Genomic DNA, 13,899 nt, shown 5'->3' on the forward strand with positions numbered 1-13,899 from the left:
TCATTTACAGGTAAGTGATTTTGAGTAAATCAATATAATGCACCTTTGTAAAAGTAAATTACCCATTTGTTTAAGTTTTGTTTCACTAAATGTATGTTATTTTTAAATAATGATCATTCACCTTTTATTGAATATCTGTGTCACAAAGACCATTTAAATGCCTGTAACCCATTTTAATGGCAGCTGTTTAAGTTATCTACCTTTTTAAAACTGTGTTTTCCTTATATGGAATTCTTTGCTTCATGTAATCTTCCCATCACAGAGTATTTAGGGCATCTTATATTAAAGAGTTTAGCATGTTGAACAGTTTCACCCTCAACGATTGCTATGTCCCCCAATAAAACAATTTCACCCTCAATTATTGCTATGTCTGCCAAGTAGAACAGTTTCATCCTTTACTATTGCTATGTCTGCCAAGTCTTACCCTTGACCATTAGTATGTCTGCCAAGTTGAACAGTTATACCTTTGACCATTGCTATGTCTGCTTAGTAGAACAGTTTCACCCTTGACCACTGATTTGTCTGCCTAGTAGAACAATTTAACTCTCAACCATAGATTTGTCTGCCACGAAGAAGAGTTTTACCCTCAAACATTGCTATGTCTTTCAAGTTAAACAGTTTCATACTTCAGTATTGCTATGTCTGCCAAGTAGAATAGTTTCACATCCACCATTTCTATGTCTGCAAAGTAGAACAGTTTCAATCTCAATTGTTATGTCTTTAAAAAAGAACAGTTTCATCCTCATTCATTTCTATATCTGCCAAGTAAAACAGTTTCACCCTCAACCATTGCTATGTCTTCCAAGTAGAACAGTTTCACTCTTGACCATTGCAATGTTTGCCAAGTTGAACAGTTTTTCACCCTTGACCATTGCTATGTCTGCTACGTAGAACAGTTTCACCCTAAACCTTTGCTGTGTCTTCACAGTAGAAAAGTTTCATCCTCAACAATTGCTATGTCTACCAATTAGAATAGTTTCACCCTCAACCATGACTGTGACTGCCAATTTGAACAATTTCATCCAAACGATTGCTTTGCCGCCAAATAGAACAATATCACTCTCAACCATTGCTGTGTCTACACAGTGTAACAGTTTCACCCTCAATCATTGCTATATCTGCCAAGAAGCACAGTTTAACCCTCATAATTGCTATGTCTGCCAAGTAGAAAAATGTCATCCTCAACAACTGCTGTGTCTTTCAAGTAGAACAGTTTCACTCTTGACCATTTCTATGTTTGCAAAGTGGAACATTTTCACTCTTGACGTTTGCTATGTCTGCCAAGTAGAACAATTTCATTCTCAACCATGATTGTGCCTGCCAAATAGAACAATTTCACCCTCAACCATTGCTGTGCCTGCCAAGTAGAACAGTTTCACCCTACACCATTTATATTTCTGCCAAGTAGAATATTTTCACCCTTGACCATTGCTTTGTCTGCCAAGTAGAAAAGTTTTACTCTTGATAATTGCTATTTCTGTCAAGTAGAACAGTTTCACTCTCATCAATGGCTGTGACTGCCAAGTAGAACATTTTCATCCTCAACAATTGCTGTGGCTTCCAAGAAGAACAGTTTCACCTTCAACAATTGCTGTGTCTACCAAGTAGAGTGTAAATAAAATTTAACCTCATAGAATTGCAACTCAAATTAAATGATAATAACAGGGCATTAAAATGCATTCAATTTAACTACCATTTAATTACCCCATGGTAGGAAGAAGACCAGAGCAACAGAGTTACAACTTTTTGAGGAAAGATGAAATGAAATTAAGAACAAGTGTCAACTAAATCTCTTCTTTTTACAAAAAGATTTAAGAATATAGCATCATATAGTTAATATATCAGATGTAAATAGAACAATAACATCCTTGACAATTGCTATGTCTTCCAAGTAGCACAGTTTCACCCTAAACCATTGCAATGTCTGCCAAGTAGAACAATTTCACCCTTGACAATTGCTATGTGTGCCAAGTAGAACAGTTACACCCTCAACCCTTGCTATGTCTGCAATGTAGAACAGGTACACCCTCAACCAATTCTATGTCTGCTAAGTCGAACATTTTTACCCTCAACCATTGCAAAGTAGAACTTTTTTTTCACCGTCAACTGTTGTTATGTCTGCCAAGTAGAACAGTTTCACCCTTTATCATTGCTATATCTGCCAAGTACAACATTGTCACCCTCAACCATTCCTATTTCTGCCAAGTAGAACAGTTTCACCCTTGACAATTGCTATATATGCCAAGTAGAACAGTAAACCTTCAACCATTGCTATGTCTGCAAAGTAGAACATTTCATCCTCAGCCATTGCTTTTTCTGCCACGTAGAACATTTTCACCCTCAACCATTGCTATGCCTGCAAAGTAGAACAGTTTCACCCTTTAAGATTGTTATGTCTGCCATGAAGAACAGTTTCACCCTCAACAATTGCTATGTCTGCCAAGAAGAACAGTCTCACCGTCAACCATTTCTATGTCTGCTTCACTTCAGAACGTCAAGAAATGGCTTGAGCAAGAGATAAATGACGACATGAAGTATTGCCACCCTCGTTGGCCCGAAGAGAAAGCTTTCCTTGAGACAGAGCTGGGCAATGTTCACCACTCTGTGACAAGTTACTTTGCAGACCCCTGGTAAGTGTTTCCGTAAAAGTTTTCTAGACTCAAGTTTCTGAACATGTTTACAGAAAGAAAACAAATAGATAAAAGAAAGGTGGGGATCGAAAAATCACTTCAACTTATTTTATTATTGTCCCCTACCGGTTTCACTGGAGGGGACTTATGGTTTGCGCTCTGTGCGTCTGTCTGTGAGTCTGTCACACTTTTCTGGATCCTGCGATAACTTTAGAAGTTCTTCATATTTTTCATGAAACTTCAAACATGGATAGATGGCAATATGGACATTATGCACATCATTTTATTTTGTTCCTACATCAAAAATTCTGGTTGCTATGGCAACAAATTAAAAAAAAATCTGACAATGGTGGAGCCAGTAGGGAACATATATTGCTTGGCAATAGACTTGTTTGAATTGGAATAAAGCTTTGAGATAAATGACGGTATTTTACATTAAATCAATTGTGACAATCCTGATGCCCATCCCTGTGGCATCTACTAATGTTAGAAGGCATGGAGCAAACAGCAAGTCTGTTTGTCAGTCGTCCAAATATAACCTATAAAAGCATTGGTACTTTCATGGATAATTTCCTTGAACAGTATAAACACTCCCACATCACCCTTTCCTTATAACTGACTTTGATGTAGACCTAATTTGGACCTAGACCAATTCAATAGGTACTACATTCTTAATTAATCCAAATTGACTGTGCACTTAACATTAATACTACTCAATTAAGCCATTTAACAATCAGCACTTTCACATCACCTGACGTCATTTTGATTTGGACATTTTGAACTAGGACTTTAATAGAGCCCATAAATCAAACTAGAGAAGGCTTCCTTTATTGACAAAGAAACTTGTTCAACAATCAACCTGTACCTAAATTAAACTTTCCTGAGTTTGAGCCAATTGGTGCAGTGTATGAGAGGCTATTGCTTTAAACACATAAATCTTAAATGCATGTATTAGCAAAGGTTTTTGCTACAGAATTGATTTTAAAAAAGAATCATAAATTGAGTCATGTGTTCATGTTTGTGTCTGAAATTGATTCGTAGTGAGGACACATAGGTTGTTTGTACTCAGCGTTTCCACACCAGAAACAACAGTTACACATTTCATCCTAGATATTTCACATATCACACAGGAACTGGATTGTATGGATGTGTATTATACAATATCCTACAGGAACTGGTTTGACTGGATCTATGTTATACATGCCCCACAGGAACTGATTTGAATGGATGTATATTATACATACCCCACAGGAACTGGTTTGATTGGATGTATATCATACATACCACACAGGAACTGGTTTGACTGGATGTATATTATACATACCCCACAGGAAAAGATTTGACTGGATGTATATTATACATACCCCACAGGAACTGATTTTACTGAATGTATATTATACATACCCCACAGGAACTGATTTGACTGGATGTATATTATACATACCCCACAGGAACTGGTTTGACTGGATGTATATCATACATACCCCACAGGAACTGGTCAACTTGATTTATATTATACATACCCCACAGGAACTGGTTTGACTGGATGTATATCATACAAACCCCACATGGTCTGGTTTGACTGGATGTATATCATACATACCCCACAGGAAATGGTTTGACTGGATGTATATTATACATACCCCACAGGAACTGATTTGACTGGATGTATATTATAATACCCCACAGGAACTGGTTTGACTGGATGTATATCATACATAACCCACAGTACATGTAACTGGTTTAGCTGGATGTATATTATACATACCCCACAGGAACTTATTTGACTGCATGTATATTTTGCATACCCCACAGGAACTGGTTTGACTGGATGTATATCATACATACCCCACAGGAACTGATTTGACTGGATGTATATTATACATACAACACAGGAACTGGTTTGACTGGATGTGTATTATACATACCCCACAGGAACTGATTTGACTGGATGTATATTATACATACCCCACAGGAACTGATTTGACTGGATGTATATTATACATACCCCACAGGAACTGGTTTGACTGGATGTATATCATACATACCCCACAGGAACTGATTTGACTGGATGTATATTATACATACCCCACAGGAACTGATTTGACTGGATTATACATACCCCACGGGAACTGGTTTGGCTGGATGTATATCATACATACCCTACAGGAACTGATTCGACTGGATGTTTATTATACATACCCACAGGAACTGATTTGACTGGATGTATATTATACATACCCCACAGAAATTGATTTGACTGCATGTATATAATACATACCCCAGAGGAACTGGTTTGACTGGATGTATATTATACATACCCACAGGAACTGATTTGACTGGATGTATATTATACATACCCCACAGAAATTGATTTGACTGCATGTATATAATACATACCCCAGAGGAACTGGTTTGACTGGATGTATATTATACATACCCCACAGATACTGGTTTGACTGGATGTATATCATACATACCCCACAGGAACTGATTTGACTGGATGTATATTACACATACCACACAGAAAAAGATTTGACTGGATGTATATCATACATACCCCACAGGAACTGGTTTGACTGGATGTATATTATACATACCCCACAGGAACTGATTTTACTGGATGTATATTATACATACCCCACGGGAACTGGTTTGACTGGATGTATATCATACATACCCCACAGGAACTGGTTCGACTTGATGTATATTATACATACCCCACAGAAACTGATTTGACTGCATGTATATTATACATACCCCACAGGAACTGGTTTGACTGGATGTATATTATACATACCCCACAGGAACTGGTTTGACAGGATGTATATCATACATACCCCACAGGAACTGATTTGACTGGATGTATATTATACATACCACACAGGAACTGATTTGACTGGATGTATATCATACATACCCCACAGGAACTGGTTTGACTGGATGTATATTATACATACAACACAGGAACTGATTTGACTGGATGTATATCATACATTCCCCACAGGAACTGGTTTGACTGGATGTATATTATACATACCCCACGGGAACTGGTTTGACAGGATGTATATCATACATACCCCACAGGAACTGATTTGACTGGATGTATATTATACATACCACACAGGAACTGATTTTACAGGATGTATATAATACATACCCCACAGGAACTGGTTTGACAGGATGTATATCATACATACCCCACAGGAACTGATTTGACTGGATGTTTATCATGCATACCCCACAGGAACTGGTTTGACTGGATGTGTTACTCCTTGCTGCTGGCGGTGATAGTCACACATTTTGTGGACATCGGCTTCCACACGGAGAAGATTGCCCGGGCTCACATACGCCTCACAGCCATCGTGATCATCTTTCTCTGGCTAAGACTCATGAAGAACATACGAGCCTTCTCTCTGCTTGGTAAAATACCATAATTATACTGGTTTAAGTCATGTGGTATTGGGCTTAAATAAACCATATACTTTATATGATATTTGAGTGAAATGTTAACTAAAATTAAGTTTAATGGATATTTATTTCACATCAATGATCCTGGAGTGATCTTAAACAAAATTCCTCGGAGTTATTTGATTTGTTTTTAAACATATCTGAAAGGCAGCCTAAAAGTTTCCCTCATATGGCTAGTGGCTACATGCTAAACTTAAAATCTTCTTCTTAGAAACTAATATGGAATTCAAAAATAATTGCAAGGAAATGTTCCTTGGGTGGCCCACGACCACATTGCTTTAATTGAGTTTTATTGCACTTTTAATTATTTGGCTGCATATAAATCTCAGAAACTGCTGACCTGTGTTTAGCTCACCTGAGCACAACTTGTTTATGTTTAGCTTTTGAGATCACCTTTTGTCCGTCATTTGTTATGTGTTGTGCATCGTGTGTCATCGACATGTTATCAATGTCAAGGTTACTAAATATAGAACACATGTTTTGGCTTCAGATCTGGGGAACCAATTGAGCTTTGCTTTTGTGATGCAAGCATACATGTATATACATGGTTCAATACTTAATTTGTGTTTGAATGTGATGCTAATGGGTCAAGGTCACTGTAAGTTAACCCTTTGCATGCTGGGAAATTTGTCATCTGCTAAAATGTTATCTGCTGAATTTCTAAAATTAGCATTTTCTTGGATTTTTTTCAAAGAATACTATCAGAATAGCAAACAGTTTGGATCTTGATGAGACGCCACGTTCTGTGGCTTCTCATCTGGATCCAAACTGTTTGCAAAGGTCTTCAAAATTTGGTTCCAGCACTGAAAGAGTTAATGCCAAAATGTTGTTTCATCGCAAAATCAAGGCTTATGTGTCATGTAGGATATTTTACTAATTGGAAGAAAACCTTTTGGTAGTTTAATAACTCATCTTCTACACAAACCATTTGATTTAGGAAAAAAGCCAGAATCTGACAAGAACAAGAAAGTCTAGTCCCCTGTCCTCTGACAGCTCTCGTTTATGTTTCGCTGTGAAGTGATGACAAAATTCTGAGTTTATGATGTTATTATTCCTAGGAAATTCTTCAATCTTACTCTTTAAAAATGTAAACAAACAGTTGAAAAGCATGAACTTCTTAGAAAATGTGCTTGTTTGAGAAGCTTATCAATCTTTATCCACTTGTGATCATATGAAATAAATACTTACAATCGTGGCTGTGCCACTGGTGAAATATTAATTGTCCTACCACTTTTGAATTTAAATAAATAATTTACCAAAACCAAAAATATCCTCTATTTGTATACTATTGTTATATTGTTCCATAAGGTAATTTTTTTAATTAAGGCTAAAAAAAATAGGAATGTAAGCTTGGCAAGCAAAAAGGGTTTTAAATGCCTCTAAAATGTGATATTTGTATTTCATACAGGTCCCTTTGTTGTGATGTTAGGTGCCATGATAAAAGACCTGGTGAAGTTTGCCTTTTTATACTTTGAATTCTACATTCCATACCGTAAGTAGACCTGATCCTGTTCATATAAAGTTATGTAATATATGAGTTGTATTCTGGGAAAATAAAGCGTAATTCATGTGCATAAAGTGTCATCCTGGATTAGTATGTGCTGTTTGTACAGGTTAATCAGGGACAACTCTCTCCGCTCTTGTGCTTGTTTAGGTTTGAATAAATTGTCTTATTAAAAAATCTATTGAGTTGGACAGTGTTATCCCTGAATAGCTTGTGTGTACTGCACAGGCAAATCTAGGAGGACACTTTTGCAGTTGCATTAAGCCTTATGAATAGCTTGTGTGTACTGCACAGGCAAATCTAGGAGGACACTTTGGCAGTTGCATTAAGCCTTATGAATAGCTTGTGTGTACTGCACAGGCAAATCTAGGAGGACACTTTGGCAGTTGCATTAAGCCTTATGAATAGCTTGTGTGTACTGCACAGGCAAATCTAGGAGGACACTTTGGCAGTCGCATTAAGCCTTATGAATAGCTTGTGTGTACTGCACAGGCAAATCTAGGAGGACACTTTGGCAGTTGCATTAAGCCTTATGAATAGCTTGTGTGTACTGCACAGGCAAATCTGGGAGGACACTTTGGCAGTTGCATTAAGCCTTATGAATAGCTTGTGTGTACTGCACAGGCAAATCTAGGAGGACACTTATGCAGTTGCATTAAGCCTTATGAATAGCTTGTGTGTACTGCACAGGCAAATCTAGGAGGACACTTTTGCAGTTGCATTAAGCCTTATGAATAGCTTGTGTGTACTGCACAGGCAAATCTGGGAGGACACTTATGCAGTTGCATTAAGCCTTATGAATAGCTTGTGTGTACTGCACAGGCAAATCTAGGAGGACACTTTGGCAGTTGCATTAAGCCTTATGAATAGCTTGTGTGTACTGCACAGGCAAATCTAGGAGGACACTTTGGCAGTTGCATTAAGCCTTATGAATAGCTTGTGTGTACTGCACAGGCAAATCTGGGAGGACACTTTGGCAGTTGCATTAAGCCTTATGAATAGCTTGTGTGTACTGCACAGGCAAATCTAGGAGGACACTTTGGCAGTTGCATTAAGCCTTATGAATAGCTTGTGTGTACTGCACAGGCAAATCTGGGAGGACACTTTGGCAGTTGCATTAAGCCTTATGAATAGCTTGTGTGTACTGCACAGGCAAATCTGGGAGGACACTTATGCAGTTGCATTAAGCCTTATGAATAGCTTGTGTGTACTGCACAGGCAAATCTGGGAGGACACTTTGGCAGTTGCATTAAGCCTTTTGAATAGCTTGTGTGTACTGCACAGGCAAATCTAGGAGGACACTTTGGCAGTTGCATTAAGCCTTATGAATAGCTTGTGTGTACTGCACAGGCAAATCTGGGAGGACACTTTGGCAGTTGCATTAAGCCTTATGAATAGCTTGTGTGTACTGCACAGGCAAATCTAGGAGGACACTTTGGCAGTCGCATTAAGCTTTATATTTCTGGATCGAGGCTCATATTTAACCCGTTGCATGCTGGGAAATTTGTCTTCTGCTAAAATGTCGTCTGCTGAATTTCTAAAATTAGCATTTTCTTCGATTTTTTCCAAAGAATACTATCAGAATAGCAAACAGTTTGGATCCTGATGAGACGCCACGTTCTGTGGCGTCTCATCAGGATCCAAACTGTTTGCAAAGGCCTTCAAAATTCGGTTCCCGCACTGAAAGGGTTAATTTAACCTTTTTTTACATTTTGTTAAGAACCTAAGTTTTTATTTTGTTTTCATGTTTGTTTTATCTGTACTTGAAATTGTTGTTTACAATACTTTTGAATAGCTCATCCGTTTATGTTGGTACAGTTTTGTTTTTTGTGTCAAAAATATGTGTCTGAAGACAGAACTGATTGTTTCAGTGTGTGCCTTTTGGATGATTTTTGGTGGCACCAAACGTCCAATGACTGACTCTGGTGAGACCCTTAAAGCGGAAAATGTCACGGTTACTGGGATGGGCACATTTGACAGCGCAATGTTTCTTATGTGGCGAATGACTCTTGTTGATGACTACGCATATGACGTGAGTATTCCTCTATCAAGTTGACATGTCTGCTTTTTTGACACTTAAGTGACGTTTCGTTTTGTGTGTTGAAATTAAAAAAAGCCAATCCCAGTCTAGATGAATACCATTTTTTAGAATTTGAGTGTTTATCTGGTCCAAACAATATCTGTGAGTGCTTACAGATTGTTTGTTTGAATCTAAAATAATTGTTGAAGTTACATGCATTCAGATGAATATATTAGTTGTTTTCTGAGGAAAGGGGCTTTATGCATTAATTGTCGTCCCAGTTAAGTCTGTGCAGTCCACTTGTATGGTATTTTTATGCTCCCCCAAAACAATTTGCGGGGGGGGCATATAGTCGCCGCTTCGTCCGTCCGTAAATCCGTCCGAATGTCCTTCCATGTACAATTTTTTGCCGGGCTATTTCTCAGCAATTAATGACCGGAATTCAATGAAACTTTATGGGAAGCTTCATTACCAAGAGAAGATGTGCATTTTATCAGCCTGTTTTGGTCGGATGATTTTTAACAGAGTTATGGCCGTAGAAATTTTCCATTAATTGTACATATAGTGCAATTCTTGTCCGAGCTATTTCTCAGCAACTAATGACCGGAATTCAATGAAACTTTATGGGAAGCTTCATTACCAAAAGGAGATGTGCATATTATCAGCCAGTTTGGGTCGGATGATTTTTCACAGAGTTATAGCCCTTTGAAATTTTCCATTAACTGTACATATAGTACAATTCTTGTCCGAGCTATTTCTCAGCAACTAATGACTGGATTTCAATGAAACTTTATGGGAAGCTTCACTACCAAGAGGAGATGTGCATATTATCAGCTGGTTTTCGTCGGATGATTTTTCACAGAGTTATAGCCCTTTGAAATTTTCCATTGTACATATAGTGCAATTCTTGTCCGTGCTATTTCTCAGCAACTTATCGTGGGAATTCAATGAAACTTTATGGGAAGCTTCTCTACCAACAGGAGATGTGCATATTATCAGCCGGTTATGGTCGGATGATTTTTCACAGAGTTATGACCCTTTGAAATTTTCTATAAACTGTACTTATAGTGCAATTCTTTTCCGGGCTATTTCTCCCCAACAACTGACTGGAATACAATGAAGATTTATGGGAAGCTTAACTACCTTGAGGAGATGCGCATGTTATTTGTGGGTTCTGGTTAGATGATTTATTTAGAGAGTTATGGCCCTTTGAAATTTTTAAGTTGCTAAACCATCCCTCGTATTATTTTGTCCAAAGTTATGCCCCTCAAGACGTGTCCTTTTATCTGAATATATAGTGCAATATTGGGACAAAAAAAACTTTGGGGAGCATCACCCGTCTCCGACGGTTTCTTGTTTGTTTAGAGGAATTCTTTTCTTAGCAAAAAAAAACAGTCTAGGGGGAAACAATCATCCCTGATGAGCCTGTGCGGACTGCGCACACCCATGAAACCCCTTTTCTCAGAATGCAGCAACTATTGTTAAAATTTCAATCATGACTTTGCAGTCTGTGAGTTAATTATATTAAGTAACTAAGTAAAGCCACCAACTTGCATAAAGATGTATGGTGAAACATATTGTTAAACAGATGCTTTCTTTTATGTTAATTAATATCTCCAGTAGTAAAACAAAGCTTTTGACAAATTCTATTTTTACTACAACTTTTTACAGTGGGGCTTGTTTGCATATTTACTGGAGATAATATACAAGAAATGGTAAGAAAATATGACTTGCCCTTGCAAACTTGGGTCATCATCATTATATTTGTGTGTTTTTCTATCCAGCATTACTATTTTCAGCAAATGCTGACTGTGGACTCAATCATGGCACCCATCCTGGTTGGTACCTGGCTGTTCCTGTCTGCTGTAGTCTGTCTCAACCTGCTCATTGCTCTCTTCTCGGACACATTCCAGCGGTAAGTCTCTGTCTAAACCTGCTTATTGCTCTTTTCTCAGGTTAGATCTCAAACACTTTTGATCCAAATTTTAAACTTACTGCAGCACAAGCTGGAATGGCACATATTGTCACATCATTCTACACCATGGTTCTTGTCTGTTGATCAGCTGGACTGGCACATATTGTCACATCATTCTACACCATGGTTCTTGTCTGTTGATCAGCTGGACTGGCACATATTGTCCCATCATTCTACACCATGGTTCTTGTCTGTTGATCAGCTGGACTGGCACTTATTGTCACATCATTCTACACCATGGTTCTTGTCTGTTGATCAGCTGGACTGGCACATATTGTAACATCATTCTACACCATGGTTCTTGTCTGTTGATCAGCTGGACTGGCACTTATTGTCACATCATTCTACACCATGGTTCTTGTCTGTTGATCAGCTGGACTGGCACATATTGTCACATCATTCTACACCATGGTTCTTGTCTGTTGATCAGCTGGACTGGCACATATTGTCACATCATTCTACACCATGGTTCTTGTCTGTTGATCAGCTGGACTGGCACTTATTGTCACATTAGTCTGCACCATGGTTTTTGTTTGATAATCTTTAAAAGTGTTTTTTGCTCAGTTTCTAATTTTAATTGTACTATTTTAGTCTATTTATTTTATGCTTTCAGATGGTTTATAGAGAAATCAGTGCATTAAAACTGATATGCCACTGTTTCAAAGAATGAAAAGTAACTGAATAATTTTCATTGTTTGACAGGAACTACATATATTTTTAGATATCATTGGTTTCCCCATTGTGACCCCCGCAATGTTACCAAGGGAAACTACTCTGTATTGAATAAAAACATACGGATGAGCTTCCCTTGAACATGCATGTAAAACATTTCAGGGCGCCTAATAGGGAATATTATTGTCCGGAATGGCAAAAATAAAAAAATAATCATTTGGAAGCATAAAATAACAAGATTTTTTTTTTGGATTTGGTGGAATATCAATTTAAATACACTTGTGATCATTGGAAAACTATATTTTCTATGATCACAGGTGAATTAAAATCGATATTCCACCAAATCCAACAAATATCCTTTATTTATTAATTGATATTTCTTATGAGCCTTGTTCTGAAAAACAATGGTTAAATGCATGTGGGTAAAGTGTAGTCCCAGATAATTTGGTGCAGTCCACACAGGCTTAGCAGGAACAACATTTTCCACCCACACTGGATTTTCTTTAAGAACAGTCTGTATTTTTTTTTTAATCACATAAAGAGAAAAGTTTTGTCCCAGTTTAGACTGTGTGGAAAGCAAAGGTTTATCTGAGATGTCTCTTTACACATCAAACCACATTGTTCCAGAGCAAGTCACAAATTGTATGCATATTTATGCATATTCCAGTGTGTATGACAATGCCAAGGCAAATGCTGTCATGCAGAAATGCATCATGTTGCTGGCGTTTTGGGAGGGCATGAGTCCAGAGTCATGTAACCAGTTCCTTACCTTCATTCGTGTAAATTGTTCTCCCTTCAAAGATGACTATGACGATGATATGACCGACCCAGAAGGGAAAGATCTACAAAAAGTCACCATCCAGATCAAAGTAGGCGTCTCTTATGTTTGATAGCTCTATTCTTATACTGAGTATAACGGCTGCAGAATTATTATAATAATAGAAAATAATACATGTAAGTTGTTGTTGTAGGCGTTTTTATGCCCCCGGATTGAAAGATCGGGGGTATATTGTTTTGGGCCTGTCTGTAATTGTATGTGTCTGTGTGTGTGTGTCCCAAAACTTTAACCAAAACTTTAACCTTCGTCATAATTTTTGCAATATTGAATATAGCAACTTGATATTTGGCATGCATGTTTATCTCATGGAGCTGCACATTTTGAGTGGTGAAAGGTCAAGGTCAATGTCATCCTTCAAGGTGAAAGGTCAATAAAAAAAATCAAAACTTTATCCAAAACTTTCACCTTCTTCATAACTTTTGCAATATTGAATGTACCAACTTGATATTTGGCACGCATGTGTATCTCATGGAGCTGCACATTTTGAGTGGTGAAAGGTCAAGGTCAAAGTCATCATTCAAGGTCAAAGGTCAATAAAAAAATCAAAACTTTAACCAAAACTTTAACCTTCTTCATAACTTTTGCAATATTTAACGTAGCAACTTGATATTTGGCATGCATGTGTATCTCATGGAGCTGTATATTTGAGTGGTGAAAGTCCAAGGGGAAGGTCATCCTTCAAGGTCAAAGGTCAAAAATTTTATTCAAGGTCAAAGTCATCATTCAAGGTCAAAGGTCAATAAAAAAAATCAAAACTTTAACCATAACTTTAACCTTCTTCATAACTTT

At 37.6% G+C, this 13,899-nt stretch overlaps 1 protein-coding gene across 6 annotated transcripts in view; it reads left to right on the forward strand.

Moving 5' to 3' along the window:
- The window catches only part of LOC127867492 (transient receptor potential cation channel subfamily A member 1-like), a 66,826-nt gene that overhangs the window by 32,340 nt on the left and 20,587 nt on the right, over positions 1–13,899 (forward strand). For all 6 annotated transcript variants that reach the window (XM_052408666.1, XM_052408668.1, XM_052408670.1 and 3 more), the window contains 6 exons: positions 2,491–2,630; positions 5,878–6,053; positions 7,510–7,593; positions 9,477–9,637; positions 11,425–11,540; positions 12,940–13,141. In XM_052408666.1, the coding sequence (XP_052264626.1) occupies positions 2,491–2,630; positions 5,878–6,053; positions 7,510–7,593; positions 9,477–9,637; positions 11,425–11,540; positions 12,940–13,141 (879 nt within the window). The remainder of the gene's footprint in view (positions 1–2,490; positions 2,631–5,877; positions 6,054–7,509; positions 7,594–9,476; positions 9,638–11,424; positions 11,541–12,939; positions 13,142–13,899) is intronic.

Source organism: Dreissena polymorpha, chromosome 2, assembly GCF_020536995.1.
Source record: "Dreissena polymorpha isolate Duluth1 chromosome 2, UMN_Dpol_1.0, whole genome shotgun sequence".
Taxonomy (NCBI): Eukaryota; Metazoa; Mollusca; class Bivalvia; order Myida; family Dreissenidae; genus Dreissena; species Dreissena polymorpha.